This window comes from Pongo abelii, chromosome 23, assembly GCF_028885655.2.
Source record: "Pongo abelii isolate AG06213 chromosome 23, NHGRI_mPonAbe1-v2.0_pri, whole genome shotgun sequence".
Classification (NCBI taxonomy): Eukaryota; Metazoa; Chordata; class Mammalia; order Primates; family Hominidae; genus Pongo; species Pongo abelii.
In genome coordinates, this window is record NC_085929.1 from 38136458 (window position 1) to 38155498 (window position 19041).

At 44.3% G+C, this 19041-nt stretch overlaps 1 protein-coding gene across 7 annotated transcripts in view; it reads right to left on the reverse strand.

Annotated features, from left to right (window-relative positions):
• The window catches only part of PRR14L (proline rich 14 like), a 68649-nt gene that overhangs the window by 17393 nt on the left and 32215 nt on the right, over positions 1 to 19041 (reverse strand). For all 7 annotated transcript variants that reach the window (XM_002831032.6, XM_003779529.5, XM_054543337.2 and 4 more), the window contains 4 exons: positions 13126 to 18334; positions 5767 to 5838; positions 4662 to 4833; positions 2758 to 2864 (listed from right to left, as the gene is read on the reverse strand). In XM_002831032.6, the coding sequence (XP_002831078.2) occupies positions 2758 to 2864; positions 4662 to 4833; positions 5767 to 5838; positions 13126 to 18334 (5560 nt within the window). The remainder of the gene's footprint in view (positions 1 to 2757; positions 2865 to 4661; positions 4834 to 5766; positions 5839 to 13125; positions 18335 to 19041) is intronic.

A 19041-nucleotide genomic window follows, 5' to 3' on the forward strand; every position in this document is an offset into this window, starting at 1 on the left:
TGTCTAAAAAAAAAAAAAAAAAGTCTAATACCAGAGTTTAATTCATGTATGCATACACATTTACTAAAGCAGTATCATGCTTTCTACCATACTCCTCACTTCAAAACTTACAATGCTTTATTATAAATTTAGAACTGAGAAATAATATTTTCTTTTTTTGAGATCCAGCCCAGGATGGAGTGCAGTGCCGTGACCTCGGCTCACTGTAACCTCCGCCTCCTGGGTTCAAGCGACTCTCCTGCCTCAGCCTCCCAAGTAGCTGGGATTACAGGCGTGTGCCACTACCGCCTGGCTAATTTTTGTATTTTTAGTAGAGACAGGGTTTCACCACATTGGCCAGGCTGGTCTGAAACTTCTGACCTCAAACGATCCACCCACCTCAGCCTCCCAAAGTGCTCGGATTACAGGTGTGAGCCACTGCTCCTGGCCTCATGTTGTTTTAGTAATGCACAGGTTGGCACTATTGGGTTATTAAGAACATCCATAACTGAAAATCCAAAATCTGAAATGCTCCAACATCTGAAACTTTCTGAGTTCCAACATGATGCTCAAAGGTTATGTTCAAAGGGAATGCTCATTGGAGCATTTGGGATTTTCAGATGAGGGATGCTGGTAAGTATAATGCAAATATTCCAAAATCTGAAAAAATCTGAAGTCTGAAACATTTTTGGTCCCAAGAATTTGGAGAAGAGATAGTCAACCTGCATTATTAAAATGGATAAATGATGACTTTAAGACTTTTAGAAATATACCTCACAATTTGTACTCCATAATTTATTTCTCAGTGTTTTACATCATTTTCTTGAAAGGATAAATTAACATATTTACTTGAATTGGAAAACAGAAAAGTCAGGAAGAATGATTTGCTTGATGGGCTTAAATAATAAATTGCTTCCACCAATTAAATTATATGTCCAGGCTTTTCCATAAACTTAATGTACTAAAATCTGCAGCTTCAAGGGTTTTTTTTTTTTTGGACAAAAGTACATTTGATTCATAGCATTTTTATCAAAAGACATCCTAGGTTTAGGCAAAGATTTATTAAAAATTTTATTTTTCTCAACCCCCTTTCAGTATATTGGAATGAATAAGGTACCTCTAAGGGAAAGAGGATCTGGCATTTGACATTTACTGCACCCTTCTCGGTCTGTTCCAGACACTGAGACAGTAACTGCCACTAATGCCTGGGCAACAGAACCTTTGTGACTGAGTGCTTTTCAATCTTTTGTTTTCATTAAATACAATGCTAGATCACTCTATGATTTTTTGGCATATAACTTGAAAGAAGTGGAAATAATTGAATGACTCTACTATATTAAAACTCTTTCCTCTCCCAACTACTTATTTATGTAAACAAGGTTCTTCAGACATATAAATGCAAGAGAGAATACAACTGATAATGAATCCTATTTCATTCGAGTAATAAATACTACTCGATCTCGGATATCTGAAATATTTTTATAATTTCTCTTGAAAAGACATACAATAGATCAACAAAAGAACCATAAGACAAAAATACAACATATTAAGATAAAGATTATGGTGCAGAAGTGGAACATCAATCATGACCCTAACAAATGATTATTTTATTCGTGTTGTGTGAAGCACTATAATGGAGGTAGTACACATTCTTTTCTCAGTTAGACTGTATAGAAATCTTCTTTTTTTGAGACGGAGTTTCATTCTTGTTGCCCAGGCTGGAGTGCAATGGCACGATCTCGGCTCACTGCAACCTCCGCCTCCCAGGTTCAAGCAATTCTCCTGCCTCAGCCTACCGAGTAGCTGGGATTACTGGCGCGCGCCACCATGCCCAGCTTATTTTGTAGTTTTAGTAGAGATGGGGTTTCTCCACGTTGGTCAGGCTGGTCTCAAACTCCTGACCTTGTGATCCACCCGCCTCGGTCTCCCCAAGTGCTGGGATTATAGGCATGAGCCACCGCGCCTGGCCCTGTATAGAAATCTTAAGTGTTGGGAATTCTTATTCATATTTTACAGGGAGGCTCCTGAGACCACTGTTAGGCTTCCATTTGCTGATAAGAAATGGAGGAGCAAAATCGATCAGAAGAAAATATAAGTTTGGAGATTTTTTTTTTTTTGAGATGGAGTTTTGCTCTTGTTGCCTAGGCTGGAGTGCAATGGTGTGATCTCGGCTCACCACAACCTCCACCTCCCAGGCTCAAGCGAATCTCCTGCCTCAGCCTTCCCAAGTAGCTGGGATTATAGGCATGTGCCACCAAGCCTGGCTAATTTTGTATTTTTAGTAGAGATGGGGTTTCTCCGTGTGGGTCAGGCTGGTCTCGAACTCCTGACCTCAGGTGATCTCCCCACCTCGGCCTCCCAAAGTGCTGGGATTACAGCTGTGAGCCACCGCGCCCGGCTTGGAGATCTTTCTTAAGAAAAACTAAACTCAGGACTTTTAGGTCCTTTTCCAGTTTAGTGCACAGAGTATTTAGGAGCTTGAGCTCCGCGGTTGGGTAAATCCTGTGACACACAGAAATCACATGTGCCAGCATTGATGCTACAACCTAACACAGGTTCCTTCTTGTTACATTGGAGGGTTAACTAAGATTATGTATGCAATGTATTAAAGTGTCCTTGCATATAAATATCTTGCGACATTACTAATTAATTCTTTAGGATAAATTCCTAGAAATGTAATAAATTGCTCAGAGTGTAGGACCATTTAAAGGGTAATTATATTATGACAAACAATTTTCCAAAAAAGTGAACCTAGCTTGTAATAGAGAAGGAGCTCACCTTTTGGGTCGAGGAAGGCCCATGGGGGTAAGATTAGGATCTGGCCTAGGAATGGTTTTCCGGATGCGAATCTGTGAGACTTTCTTTGGCCTCTTCTCTGGCTCAGCCTATTTTTAAGGATTAAGAAGAAAGATGGTCAAGCTCTAAGACATTTTATTTATGTATTTTTTGAGACAAGGTCTCTCTCTGTGGCCCAGGCTGGTGTGCAGTGGTGCAATCATAGCTCACTGCAGCCTTGAATTCCTGGACTCAAACGATCCTCCTGCCTTGGCCTCCCAAAGCGCTGGGGTTACAAGTATAAGCCACCATAACTGGCGATTTTTATTTTTAGATGGGGTCTCGCTATATTGCCCCGGCTGGCCAGGAACCCTTGGGCTCAACTGATCCTTTAGCCTCAGCCTCTGCGGTAGCTAGGACTATAGGTGTATGCCACCACCCCTGGCATATTGTAAGACATTTTAAATATATAAAGTCCCTGTCTTGACACTTAAAACATTGCTACCTCACTTTAGAGATGATTCTATTAAGTAGTTTATGACAAAGCTCCCACTTCTATTCCTGCTGTTTTTTTATTTTATTATTTATTTATTTTTTTAGATAGAGTTTCGTTCTTGTTGCCCAGGCTTAAGTGCAATGGCATGGTCTCGGCTCACCGCAACCTCTGCCTCCCGGGTTCAAGTCATTCTCCTGCCTCAGCCTCCTGAGTAGCTGGAATTACAGGCATGTGCCACCACGCCCAGCTAATTCTGTATTTTAGTAGAAACAGGGTTTCTCCATGTTGGTCAGGCTGGTCTGAAACTCCCAACCTCAGGTGATCCGCCCACCTCAGCCTCCCAAAGTGCTAGGATTACAGATGTTAGCCACCGCATCCGGCCTTATTTATTTTTTGAGATGGAGTCTCACTCTGTCGCCCAGGCTGGAGTGTGGTGGTGCAATCCAGGCTCACTGCAACCTCCGCCTCCTGGGTTTAAGCGAATCTGCTGCCTCGGTCTCCAGAGTACCTGGGATTACAGGAATCTGCCACCATATTTGGCTAATTTTTGTATTTTTAGTAGAGATGGGGTTTCACCATACTGGCCAGGCTGGTCTCCAACTCCTGACCCCAGGTGATCCGCCCGCCTTGGCCTTGCAAAGTGCTGGAATCACAGGCGTGAGCCACCATGCCCAGCCTTTTATTTTTTTTTTAAGATGGGGTTTCACTCTGTCACTCAGGCTGGAGTGCAGTGATGCAATCTGGGGTCATTGCTGCAACTTCTGCCTCCCGGGCTCAAACAATTCTCCCTCCTCAGCCTCCCGAGTAACTGGGACTGCAGGTGTGCACCATCACGGTCAGCTAATTTTTGTATTTTTTGTAGAGACACGGTTTTGCCAGGTTGCCCAGGCTGCTATTGAACTCCTGGACTCAAGCGATCCGCCCGCCTCAGCCTCCCAAAGTGCTCAGATTACAGGCGTGTGCCACCGTGCCTGGCCCCTGCTGTGTTTTAAGCAACTACTCCCTTCATATCATCAAAACAAGAATTGTACATTCAGTTCAGATACTGAGACTGTCAACATGAAAGTTTGCAACTGTTGAAGACAACAGACATTGCAAAATTGAACATCATCACCATCCATTCATCTTCTTTGAATGCACAAAGCAGCTCTTTCATCCAATTCTCTAAACACCGTTACATGCTGTTGGCAAGAAAAAAGTATCTGGAAAACAACGCAGATTAAAAAATCCACTGTGTCCTTTATTGGCCAGGAGAAAAACTCCTGGCTTAGTACTCTCCAGGACTCGGCTGACACTAAAGGTGGTACGTAAAGATACTCAGAAGCCAGTCTGTAGCTATAATGCGATGTGAGTTGACAATGGCCACCTCCAATGCCACCATCATCTCACCCAACCAGCACTTTACACTTACCTCTTTCTGTTCTGGAGGGCTGCTCTGTGGGCAGGGGCATGCCGCTTTCACACCATCCAGCTCATCCAATCCAGGAACCTGGAACTCAGAGGCTGAAAGCAGGAGCTTGCTGACAGCTGATTCTGCTACCAAGCAAGACTTTGGTACCAAGGCAGGGAATGGAGGCTCCAGCCTAGCACCATGAAGAGAAAGAAGATATGAGAGGGGTTCCCTTTCTACTTCCAGCACATTCAACTTCTTCTTCTTCATTTTTTTTTTTTTGAGAAGGAGTTTCACTCTTGTTGCCCAGACTGGAGTGCAATGGTGCGATCTCGGCTCAATGCAGCCTCTGCCTCCCGGGTTCAAGCGATTCTCCTGCCTCAGCCCCCCGAGTAGCTGAAATTACAGGCGTGCGCCAACACGCCCAGCTAATTCTGTATTTTTAGTAGAGACGGAGTTTCTCCATGTTGGTGAAGATGGTCTCGATCTCCCGACCTTAGGTGATCCACCCACCCCGGCCTCCCAAAGCGCTGGGATTACAGGCATGAGCCACCACGCCCAGCCTCAACTTCTTAACATCTAGGCCTCAATACTTTTTCTTTCTTTCCAGAGAATAATATATCCAGTCAACCTGCTTTCTAGTCACTTTCAGACACAGCCTGTATCTACATATGTAAAAAAATTACAAGAATGTGTAATCCATTTTATTGCTATGGAGTTTTATAAGGAAAAATGTAAAAAGGAACAGACTTTTTGGGTGAGGAAGATATCCGGTAAACCGCACAAATGAACAGTACTCAGATAAGATCAATCCTGTCCAGGGACTGAAGTTGGCTTTAAGACATGAAATAGCTTGAGAGGGGACTTCTGGTACAATAAGCTGGTTAGTGATTTTCACTTTTTTTTTTTTTTTTTAACAAATTTTATTATTACACATTCCTAGTTGCTGCTTGTAATAGAACAGATTTCAATCTCAGAGATGTTTATCTGAGAGACATAGATCAGGTTTACAAGGACAAGAGGTCAAAGTCATGCCACAGACGATCCACGCCACCTATGTATGCACTCTGTCTCTTGCACACACATACGCACACGCGCACACACGCACTGAGTCTCATGTGCTTACCTCGTCTGACTGCCGCTGGTGTTATATGTAGCTTCCATGCCTGGAAGAGGCACATATGGTAACATGGTGTGGCTGAAGTAAAGCAAAAGTACAAAAGCAATAGGTAAGGGCAGTGGGATAACAGGAAAGGTTTTGATGTTATTGTGGGTATTAGCACATGATAGCCCCAAGAAGACAAGAAATGTCAGTTACTCAAAAAGAGGAAAGCTTTCCAACAAGGAGAGTTACATTTATGTGCCCATCACTGGAATGGAGGCAGACTGACAGGAAGATTATTTTCTAACTTGAATGGAAAGAAGGCAGAGACAGAAAGAAAGAACAGTGGCTGGACAAGGTGGCTGATGCCTATAATCCCAGCACTTTGGGAGGCTGAGGTGGGCACATCGCTTCAGCCTAGGAGTTCAAGACCAGCTTGGGCAACATGGCGAGACCTTGTCTCCACAACAAATACAAAAATTTAGCCAGGGGTAGTGGAGTGCACCTGTGGTCTCAGCTACTCAAGAGGCTGGGGTGAGGTGAGAAGACTGCTTGAGCCCGGAAGATCAAGACTGAAGTAAGCCAAGACTGTACCACTGCACTTCAGCCTGAGTATCAGGGCAAGACCCCATCTCTAAATAAAAATAAATTTAAAAAAATTTAAAGAATATATTATACCACTCAGTTGTGTACTGACTCTAATAAATCTGACAGTTTCTATAACTTTATAAAATATTAGAGAGAAACCAATTATTTTCTTTTTGTTTTTCTTTTTTTGAGACTGAGTCTTGTTCCATTGCCCAGGCTGGAGTGCAATGGTGTGATCTCGGCTCACGGCAACCTCCGCCTCCCGGGTTCAAGAGATTCTTCTGCCTCAGCCTCCTGAGTAGCTGGGACTATAGGCGCGTGCCATCATGCCTGGGTAATTTTTGTATTTTTAGTAGAGATGGGGTTTCACCATATTGGCCAGGCTGGTCTCAAACTCCTGACCCTGTGATCCGCCCGCCTTGAACTCCCAAAGTGCTGGCATTAAAGGCATGAGCCACCGTGCCCGGCCCAATTATTTTCTTTAAAGCCAAGTTACACATAAAACATAGCTATACAGCCGGGCACAGTGGCTCACACCTGGAATCCCAGCACTTTGGGAGGCTGAGGTGGGCAGATCACTTGAGGCCAGGAGTTCGAGACCAGCCTGGTCAACATGGCAAAACCCCATCTCTACTAAAAATACAAAAATTAGCTGGGTGTGGTGGTGGGTACTTGTAATCCCAGCTACTCAGGAGGCTGAGACAGGAGAATCGCTTGAACCTGGGAGGAGGAGATTGTAGTAAGCTGAGATTCTACCACCGCACTCCAGCCTGGGCGATAGAGGGAGACTCTGTCTCAAAAACCAAACTAAACAAAACAACATAGCTATACAGAAAAAAACTATTGGCTGGTCGTAGTGGCTCACGCCTGTAATCCCAGCACTTTGGGGAGGCTGAGGCGGGTGGATCACCTGAGGTCAGGAATTCAAGACCAGCCTGGCCAACACGATGAAACCCTGTCTCTACAAAAATACAAAAACTAGCTAGGCATGATGGCACGTGCCTGCAATCCCAGCTACTTGGGAGGGTGAGGCAGGAGAATTGCTTGAACCCAGGAGGCAGAGGTTGCAGTGAGCCGAGATCACACCACTGCACTCCAGCCTGGGCGACAGAGCAAGACTCCATCTCACAAAAAAAAAAAAAAAAAAAAAAAAACCACACAAAACCAGGAGAAAACTATTAAAAGTTTAATTCCTTTATAATTAAACTCTTCCTTTTTTTTTGAGACGGAGTCTCACTTTGTCACCCAGGCTGGAGTGCAGTGGCGCGACCTCATCTCACTGCAACCTCTACCTCGTGGGTTCAAGGAATTCTCCTGCCTCAGCCTCCCGAGTAGCTGGGACTACAGGCACCTGCCAGGATGCCGGGCTAATTTTTGTATTTTTAGTAGACACGGGGTTTCACCATATTGGCCAAGCTGGTCTCGAACTCCTGACCTTGTGGTCTGCCTACCTCAGTGTCCCAAAGTGTTGGGATTACAGGCATGAGCCACCATGCCCGGCTTGCTAGAAACCATTTGTAAGCTTGTTTAGAAAAACAGCAAACTCTGGCCAGGCACGGTGGCTCGCGCCACCTATAATTCCAGTACTCTGGGAGGCTGAGGTGGGTGGATCACCTGAGGTCAAGAGTTTGAGACCAGCCTGGCCAACCTGGTGAAATCCTGTCTCTACTAAAAATACAAAATTAGCCAGGCGTGGTGGTACATGCCTGTAATCCCAGCTATTCAGGAGGCTGAGGCAGGAGAATCGCTTGAACCCGGGAGGCGGAGGTTGCAGTGAGCTGAGATCGCGCCACTGCACTCCAGCTTGGGAGACAAGAGTGAAACTCTGTCTCAAAAAAAAAAAAAAGAAAGAAAACAGCAAACTTCTAAACTCTAAGCCCAGGCACATGATGTTAAGGCATTTTTAGAGCCAATGAAAAGTATCTACAAATACCACCCCCTCTACCTTCCATTTCAATTTAAATAAAATAAAATAAAATAAAAAGCTAGAAATAGGGAGGGAAACAGAAAATTTTCAACACCAGGAAACAGAAACATCAGGTGGGAAAGAAAGAGCTCTGGAAGACGAAAACGGGCAAAAGGTTACACCTCCACAGGGTGAAATGAGTAACTACCATCTATCCTAACCTCAGGAACAAACACAGTTTGGAGGAAGTGGCACAACCTATTTTTTTGGGAGACAGAGACTCGCTCTGTTGCCCAGGCTGGAGTGCAGTGGTGTGATCTCGGCTCACTGCAACCTCCACTTCCCGGGTTCAAGCGATTCTCCTACCTCAGCCTCCCGAGTAGCTGGGACTATAGGCATGTGCCACCACGCCCAGCTAATTTTTGTATTTTTAGTAGAGACGGCGTTTCACCATGTTAGCCAGGATGGTCTCAATCTCCTGACCTCGTGATCCACCCGATTCGGCCTCCTAAAGTGCTGGGATTACAGGTGTCAGCCACTGCACCTGGCCGGAAGTAACACAATTTAAAGCTGTGTGCCCTAAACACATAGCAGAGCAATTATGAGATTTTAGAGGCATATCAACAAAGTAGACAATAAAAGCAGTACACCAGCATTTAAAACAATGTGAGTCACTCTAATGTATTTTCATGGCTGTCTTTATAATAAGTGAACTTTTAAAAATAACTATAAAGGCTGGGCGCAGTGGCTTACGCCTGTAATCCCAGCACTTTAGGAGGCTGGGGCGGGCAGATCACTTGAGGTCGGGAGTTCAAGACCAGTCTGACCAACATGGAGAAATCCCATCTCTACTAAAAATACAAAATTAGCTGGACGTGGTGGTGCATGCCTGCAATCCCAGCTACTCAGGAGGCTGGAGTGGGAGAATCGCTTGAACCTGGGAGGCAGAGGTTGCGGTGAGCCGAGATTGCACCACTGCACTCCAGCCTGGGCAACAAGAGCGAAACTCCATCTCAGGAAAAACAAAAACAAAAACAAAAACAAAACTATAGGACATGTACTTGTAACAGCAATTCATCTTTCAATTCTAGTCAGCAATGTTCATGTTCCGGGGTTTTTTTCTGACACTCTTCTATTCATTCAGTTTTCTGCTAAGATACTCAAGGAACTACACAATATAAACCAGCAGCTTTGTTGTTTATTTATTTATTTATTTTTGAGACGGAGTCTCACTTTGTCACCCAGGCTGGAGTGCAGTGGTGCGATCTTGGCTCACCCTAACCTCTGCCTCCCGGGTTCAAGCAATTCTCCTGCCTCAGCCTCCTGAGTAGCTGGGATTACAAGCATGAACCACCACACCTGGCTAATTTTCGTATTTTTAGTAGAGACGAGGTTTCACTATGTTGGCTAGGCTGGTCCTGAACTCCTGACCTCAGTTGATTCGCCTGCCTTGGCCTCCCAAAGTGCTGGGAATACAGGCGTGAGCCACCATGCCTGGCCACCAGAAGCCCTGTTGTTGCTGTTGAAATTTTCTTGAGACAGAGTCTCACTTTGCCGCCCAGGCTGGAATATAGTGGCAAGATCTCGGCTCACTGCAGCCTCTTCTGATTCTTGTGCCTCAGCCTCTGAGTAGCTGGGATTATGGGCATGCACCACTACATCTGGCTAATTTTTGTATTTTTAGTAGAGATGGGATTTATTTTTTTATTTTTATTTTTTTGAGACGGAGTTTTGCTCTTGTTGCCTAGGCTGGAGTGCAATGGCGCAATCTTGGCTCAGCACAACCTCCACCTCCCGGGTTTAAGTGATTCTCCTGCCTCAGCCTCCCAAGTAGCTGGGATTACAGGTGTGCGCCACCACGCCCAGCTAATTTTGTATTTTTAGTAGAGGTGAGGTTTCTCCATGTTGGTCAGGCTGGTCTTGAACTCCTGACCTCAGTTGATCTGCCCGCCTTGGCCTCCCAAAGTGCTGGGATTTTAGGCATGAGCCACCGTGCCCAGCTGACATGGGATTTATTTCTCCAGGTTGCCCAGGCTGGTCTTGAACTCCTGGCCTCAAGTGACAAGTGACCCGCCCACCTTGGCCTCCCAAAGTGCTGGGATTACAGGCATGAGCCACCACGCCCGGCCTATTTTTTTTTTTTTTTTTTTTTTTTTGGAGACAGAATCCTGCTCTGTTGCCCAGGCTAGAGTGCGATGGCATGCTCTTGGCTCACTGCAACCCCCGCCTCCCAGGTTCAAGGGATCCTCCTGACTCAGCCTCTGAGTAGCTGGAATTACAGGCATAAGCCACTACACCCAGCTAAAATTTTTTTGTATTTGTAGTAGAGAGAGGGTTTCACCACGTTGGTCAGGCCCACCTCGGCCTCCCAAAGTGCTGGGATTACGCACGTGAGCTACTGCACCCAGATGCCTGTGGGGTTTTTTGTTTTTTTTTTTTTTTTGAGACGGAGTCTTGCTCTGTTGCCAGGCTGGAGTGCAGTGGCACGATCTTGGGTCACTGCAACCTCTGCCTCCTGGATTCAAGCGATTCTCCTGCCTCAGCTTCCTGAGTAGCTGGGACTACAGGTGTGTGCCATCACGCCCAGCTAATTTTTGTATTTTTAGTAGGGACAGGGTTTCCCCATGTTGGCCAGGCTGGTCTCGAACCCCTGACCTCAGGTAATCTGCCCGCCGCAGCCTCCCAAAGTGCTGGGATTACAGGCATGAGCCACCGTAGCCAGCCTGTTGTTTTTTTAATTAAACATTTTGGAGACAAGGTCTAGCTCTGTTGCCTAGGCTGGAGTGTAGTGGTGTGATCCTGGCTCACTGCAACCTCTGCCTCCTGGGTTCAAGCAATCTTCCCATCTCAGCCTTTTGAGTAGCTGGGACTACAGGCATACGCCACTATGCCTGACTAATTTTTATATTTTTTAGCAGAGATAACATTATGCCATGTTTCCCAGGCTGGTCTCAAACTCCTGGACTAAAGAGATCCACCTGCCTTGGCCTCCCGAAGTGCTAGGCTTACAGGCATGAGCCACTGCATCCCGCCTGAACCAGTCCACTTTACTGACACACAATGATTCTACACTAGAGACACACAATGAACAAGGCCCTCCTAAGCTATTTGGAATATTAAGGCTTTTTATTTGATGTCTAATTTTTCAAATATAGCAATAGTAAGGGCAAATTAAAAAATATTTTGTTTACTTAAATAATTACAAAGAGGAGGGTTTATCTGTCATGTCTATAGCAGCTCTTTAGGGATTTTTTTTTTTTTTTGAGACAGAGTCTCACTCTGTCGCCCAGGCTGGAGTGCAGTGGCGCAGTCTCGGCTCACTGCAAGTTCTGCCTCCCAGGTTCACACCATTCTCCTGCCTCAGCCTCCCGAGTAGCTGGGACTACAGGCACCCACCACTATGCCCGGCTAATTTTTTTGTATTTTTAGTAGAGACGGGGTTTCACGGTGTTAGCCAGGATGGTCTCGATCTCCTGACCTCGTGACCCACCTGTCTCAGCCTCCCAAAGTGCTGGGATTATAGGTGTGAGCCACCACGCCCGGCCACTCTTTAGGGATTCTTGAGATGAGTAGTTTAACTCTCAAATTCTTTTTCTTCTCTTATTTTCAATTAGAAGGTACAATGATATTGATGAAATTATTTCCAACTATTCTCAATGATCACACCCCAAGAACTCCTTCCCAGTTCACTTTAAGTTCTATAAATCCTAAAACTGAAGTACGTAAATGCCAATTTTTGAAGCCTCTACATTGCCAAAAGAAAGGCAGGGGTTCATAAACCATATCTGGTGATACCTGTGTAATTTATTCATTAACTAAAAATATATTTATTCTGTGTCCTCTACATATCAGAGTTAGGTGCTGGCTGTTTAGTGCTTTGTGAAGGAGATAATGTTACAAGCGATTATGTGTTACTATTTATAGTCTTTCACTTGTAATAGGTGTTTGTTTTCTGCAAGATGGACGCAAGAGTAGAAAAGAAGATTCAGCTGGGTGTGCTGGCTACCGCCTGTAATCTCAGCAATTTGGGAGGCCAAGGTGAGAGGATTACCGGACACCAGGAGTCCAAGACCAGCCTGGCCAACATGGTGAAACCCTATCTCTACTAAAAATACAAAAATTAGCCAGGCATGGTGGCGGGCGCCTGTAATCCCAGCTACTCGGGAGGCTAAGGCAGGAGAATCGCTTGAATCCGGGAGGCGGAAGTTGTGGTCAGCCAAGATTGCGCCACTGCATTCCAGCCTGGGTGACAAGAATGAGACTGTTTCAAAAAAAAAAAAATAACAAAAATAAATAAATAAAATAAATAAATAAATAAAAAGCAGTCTGGTTGGCTTATGCACGCAATCCTAGCACTTTGGGAGGCCGAGGCAGGCAGATCACCTGAGGTCAGGAGTTCAAGACTAGCCTGACCAACATGGAGAAACCCCCGTCTCTACTAAAAAATACAAAAACGTAGCTGGGTATGGTGGCGCATGCCTGTAATCCCAGCTACTCAGGAGGCTGAAGGAGGAGAAGCGCTTGAACCCGGGAGGCGGAGGTTGCAGTAAGCCAACACTGCACCATTGCACTCCAGCCTGGGCAAGAAGAGTGAATCAAAAAAAAGAAGAAGATTCAACAGACTTGATGGTTTGAAGAATGAAATGGACAGAAAAAAGAATGGTGTGAAATACAGAAGTAGGTTCTACAGGAAAATTAAGCAGGGGGTGGGGGTCCTATGCTTAAGAATTACTATTGGATTTTCTCGGCAGAGATTTGGCAAGGTAAATAGAAAATGCAGACCCAAGAGGACTCTAAACAGCCTTGCATTTCCCGCAGTTCCCCTCTCATCTCCCCAGAGACAGGAAGCAAATATGGGACATTTGTAAAGAACAGGGGACAGATTTTACCTGCTTGTGGTGCCCAGACTCGGTTGCCGCTTGCAGTGAGGGGAATGAAGAGAAGAGATTTCGAAGGAGCAGACAGAAGGCCCATGCTGGCTCCAAATGGATAGGACTCTGCCCACTGAGTAGGGCAGAGAACAGAAGACCTTGTCTGCTATGGAGGCTGGAGACCGTAACCCTTTCAAGCCCTGCGTAAACTGGGTCATGAAGAGCCTCTGCATGGTAGGCAGCATGTGGCTGGAGAAGCGCCGTTTTTTTGTCCAGATTCGGTAACATCCTGGGGAACAAAGTGCTAGAAGTGTGTGAAGGCCAAGGACAGAGCAGTCTGCTCTGGTCTGGACTATGGCAGTGCCTCCATAGTCTTGGAGAGGAGCTGGAGGCTGGGGAGGAGCCTGAGTGTGGGTCTGACTATGGACGCCAGTGTCTTCCCTGAATGTGGCCATCCCAGGGCAACCGTGGGACAAGAAGAAAGAAAAGGTCCACTTGGGAGGTTGAGACGGGCACTGGAGGGCCTCTCCTAAGGCAAGCCTTGCCGGAGCACAGTGCTCAGGAAAAGTCCTTGAGGACTCAGTCGTGCAATCTGAGCTGGATGATTTCACATGAAAGGATACTGGGAAGATTTCAGAACCAAATAGCAGGGACGGCATCTTGTTGCTCAAATCTATGAAGGTCATCTTGATGGATTCAAGAGAATAAAGTGCCATGGGCTTACTGTTAGGCCTCTTATCCCATCCACTAGCTGCCAAATATGGATTCAGCTGCTCTGTGCTGGATGAAAATCCGTCCAGGAGCCTTTTATATCTGAGGCGCTTGTAGCTTTTAGCCATTGGAAGAAGTTCAGAGGAACACCGTCGGTATCTTAGTTTCTGAGTCTTCATGGCTGGGGCCAGTTTGGAGGCAAGGATGGACAGCTTGTTTAGTAAGGCTGATTCTTTGGTAGTCTTCCTAAAATTCAGGCTCCTCAAGGGATGGCACGGTGTAGCCGTCTGCTTTGGTATGTGACTAACCAAGCTCTTGGTAGGTGCTGTTCCAGGTTCTAATTGTGTAGGTGCAGACAGAGTACACAAACTGAGAAGTCTGTGCGCTTTTGTGGGGATGGGATTGGAAGAATTCTTTAAAAAGGCAGAACTTCTGATTTTACCTATTTTTCTCCCAACAATGATTTGCTCCTGATAGGAAACTTTCTTACAAGTTCGATGGGGCTGCTTCTTTAAGGGAAGCATTCCTTTCTTCGCAAAGACACCATGTATTTGATCACACCCAGCAGAGGAGGGGTCTTGTGCTTTCCGAGGGGCACCAAGAAGGCAAGGACTTGTGCATGATTCAGTGTCCTTCTTTAATGGATGATGTAAGCTTTCCTCCTTCTGGTCTTCTAACTTCTGAGTCTGTGCCACAATGTTGTCCTTGGCCAGCTTTGCTAGGGTGATTTCATTCATCATGGTGGACTCATCTTTGTCAACCTTAGGTTGGTTCTTATTTTGTGCATCCTCTAACAACAGACTAGATGATATGCACTGTTGCGATATCGTATGTGCTTTTTGTTGATGTATATATTCCTCTTCTTTCTGCAACATGTAGTCCAAAACCTCAGGGCTCTGCTGTTTTTCAGCATGATTAAGTATCCCCCGGCATTTAAAATGGGTCTGAGAGATGTTGCTCACATGATCGCCATCGCCAGCTTCTCTGGTAACCAACTCCTCAGATTGCTCCCCAACAGTTAAGTAACCCAGTAGTCCCCTCTGACGCTCTTCGGTTTCTTCTTTCACTTTAATATCTGTTTTCACTGTCAAAGGCAAATGTCTGTCAGAGGAATTCTCGTGAGGGTGACAAGCTTTGCAAGCATTCTTTTCCACACAGGTACATATGCTGTCTCTGTCACTAGAATTACTCCGATCTCTTGATACTTTTTCCTTCATCTCAGGAAGGACTGTGCAGTCCTTTACATTTTCACAAAGCATTTCACCATCTTTTGGTTTACAAAGATTTTTCAGGTCAGTTTCTTCACTGTTAACATTAGTTTCTGAATTTTCTTGAGAAGGCATTATTTCAATGGATTTCAGGCTTCTTAGGGAAACAGAGCTTTCATCACGGCAAGACATCAACTCTTTTGAGGAAATTCCAAAGGTACTTTCTTTGCCAAACTCAGAGTTTAGTTCTAGTCTTGATCCTTCAGTCATCTCTTGTGTTTCTCTGAGAGATGTTCCTTTATCTTGCTGTCCATAATGGCTATCATTTAAAGACACATTTACTCTGCCCAATATTCTTTTATTTGGTTCATGATCTGCAACAGACTCCATCTCATGGGCACAAGAGTCTGGACACTTTTCCATTTCACAGTCTTTTAAAGATCTGCATACGTTTTCTTCACATGATTTTTTTATTTTGAGAAAGTCCACTGTAGAAGCAGCAGTAACTGGGAAATCTGAGTCCTGACCAGTTGTTCCTGTATGTGCAGCATCCAGTTCTCCCCGAGACAAGGTACTCCTGGAGTCCTCTTGGAATGCCAGTTTCTCTTGCCTTGCACCACAATCCAGTGGATTAGATGCCTTCACATCCAGCACACCTTCTGTAAGCTTATTACTACAGTCCGTGTAGACGATGTCTACCATACCTTCTGTGGACTCATCACAACCAGACATCTTGACAAAGGCTCCTTTCAAACTGCCTTTCTTTGGACTACCACAAGGTAGTGAGTTATTACTGCCTGAGCTGACCAGCAGATCCTTTTGGTTATGGTTTACCTCCCTGTGAGGCTCGGTGACAGTCTCTCTCTGGTCACTACCTAGCATCTCCTTGGCTGGCTGACCTTCACTTTTGCATTCATCTGGTCTGTTTTGGTTACTCTGACAGTCAAGGACTTCATCTGCCTTCTGATTGAGTGTTTCAACTGATTTTACATTTTTAAAACTGGAGAACATAACAGTAGGAGACTGGTCCAACACTTTTTGAGGACCTGGAATGTTTACAGTCTGGTTTAGTTCTTGTATAGCATGATCAGAGATGTTATACTTACAAAATACAGTTTCTTTGGATACATCCTGCTCCTTTCCTTCCAGCCCTTCCTCACTGAGTTTGTTGCTACTGGAGGTGTGAAGGGTTTTGTTTGAAATTCCACTATTTAACAAGCCTGCTGTCATTTTGTTTCTGATCTTATCTCCTGGAAGGCTGCCATTCGTTTCTCTCCCATCAAGTTCCCTTTCCTCTGATGTGTAACTCACTTTACAGCTGCTTTTTTCCACAGAGTGTCCTGTTCCTTGGCAGTGGTGATCACGGTGCTGAAATGCATTTTCATATTTTGTTATCAAAGAGTTATCAACTTGCAGGCTGATTTTGCTGGACTTGAAAGCAGCAGAAGCAGAACACATGTTTTCTTCAGACACATTTTTTCTTACACAATGACAGCTAGAGATATCCTGAGATTGAATACTGTGACATTCTATGACAGAGACCACTTGAGGAAAGCCAGCTGCTTCTCTCTTATTTGAGCGCAGCCTGGAATATAGAGCTTTTGTTCCTGAATCAGCCATTTCTTTTTTTCTCTCTAGGCTTACTGGTTTGATGTTTAAGGTGGGACAGTTTGAAGAGGCACCACAGGTTTGGTTACCTGGTGGAGAGATGTCTTTTATTTTTGTCTGAACGGGAATGGTTTGTGTATCAGCAATGACATCTGCTCTACCCGCTAATGGAGGGTGATGGCTCTGATGGGCATCTCTGCCTGTTGCTAAAGGCATCTCTTTGTTTAAATGCAGTAGAGAGTCAGTTGGCAAATTTGCATGGTCTTGAGAATTAAGGGACACTTGTTGATTTAAAACACATTCACTTTCTACTTTGTTTACAACCAGTTCATTGGTACAAGAAAGTTCATTCATCTCACAGGCTATGCTCTGTTCATCTAAAAGTGGAATATCATCATGTGAGGTCTGTATAACTTTTTCTGACTCAGGTCTGTAATCAAATTCTGGGGATGGTGGCAACAGAGCAGTACCTTTCTTGGGTTTTAATACCTCACTTATAGGACTTATCTGATCCTCTGGCATTAAACTCACAATGGATTTTCTTTCAAACAGAAAATCATTACATGATGCTTCACTTAACTGGGTGTTGCTTTCCAGATTTCTCTGGATGTTGACTAAGCAGTTACAGTCTTTAGTGTAAAAAGATTTACTTAATATATTGGGCTCTATAGGGGTTGTCTGTCCTGCCTCTTCAATCTGCATCAAGGAGGAAAAACTGCTTTCTTCAGAGTGTCCACCTGGATGGCTCATATTAGTAAAAGTTTCTTTATGGTCCTCAGGGTTTGTCAAGTTACCTTGAACGTGTACAGTAATTTTCAAATCATTTTTATTGAACATTACTTCTGTGGCTTCAGTAAAAGAATTGGGCATTAAAGAACTAGAGTTCCCTGTATGGAGACTCTCTTGAGTGCAGTTATTGTGGATATTTTCCTTTGGAGAAACAACAGGCTCTTTTTCACCAGAACAACGACCACTAATCTCCTTTTTTGGTTCCCTGGCATTAAAAAGAAAAGGTCCACCTCTTTCACTCCTAGGAATCAAAAGCTGTTCCTCATTTTCTTCTCTAGAAGCCAAGTTCTTCCCTTGATCATCCGCCCTATAAAAATAAGAACTGTCTGTCTTTTCAGCAGATCTCTTTAGCAAACCACCACCTTCAAAATCACAGTTTTCTAAGGATACTGTTCTGGATTCCGGACCAGACAAGTCTGATGTGAAACATGAAACTTCAGAATTTTCTTTCAAAGGGCTTGTGGCTGTGGGACTATCATGTGTAGAACTGGGTTGTTCATTATGGTGGCCATGAAGCTGTTGGTGATTGTCATCTGCTTCACAGACCAGGTTTGGTTTACACAACTCTTCCTTCCCATTGTCCACATTAGAAATGGCACTGTTTCCTGGTAATGACAACCAAGGACAACTTTTTAATTCTTCACATTCTTTTTCTTTAGGAGTTGCTTCTGTTAATACAGGGTCCACAAAGGTTAAAGGTTCTGGGGTAACTAATGTGCTGGTTTCTGAAACCTCATCACTGGTCATGATTTTGTCTACTTCTGGGAATTCGTTGCATCCAGCTGAGAGATCTTTACTCACATTGCCATTTTTGTGTCCTTCATTATAATCCGTCTTAGTCCCACTGACCTTCATACCTTGTACTTCGGTGGATTTTAGCAGAGTTTCAGCTGTAATCTGTACATTTCCTTCTGAATAAGAGAAATAAATCCAAATTAGTATGCAGTAATAAAAAATCACTTGGTCTACCTTCATGCATTTTATTATGCTATGCTACCAAGGGCAACAGAAGACCCAACTCAAAAAGAAAACTGGAAAGTTAGCATGCTATACCATTGATTTTGTTCTTCTCTGAAAATATAACAGAGGGCCAAAACTATATCTGGCAGAAACAGGTAATTTTCAACAAATGCCTCTTGCTGAAAGTTTAATACAGAGTTCACAGATCAATGCTGGACAACTGAATACAACATAGAAACATGTCCCTATGTTGTATTCTCATTCAGTCTTAAGAGGCTTTCATTTTAAAACATTAATAAAGCAGACTCACAATAACAGTTTATTTTACTAGATGACCATTTTCTCAGTACTTGAAATTAGATGTCACAGATAAAATTAGTCCTTGGAAAAAAACAACTATACATAAAACTTTATTTATTTATTTATCTATTTTTTTCAGACAGAGTCTTGCTCTGTTGCCCATGCTAGAGTACAGTAGTGCGATCTCAGCTCACTGCAACCTCCACCTCCCAGCTCAAGCGATTTTCCTGCCTCAGCCTCCTGAGTAGCTGGGATTCTAGGTGCCTGCAACCACACTCAGCTAATTTTTTTTTTTTTTTTTTTTTTTGAGATGGAGTCTCGCTCTTGTCACCCAGGCTGGAGTGCAGTGGCACGATAT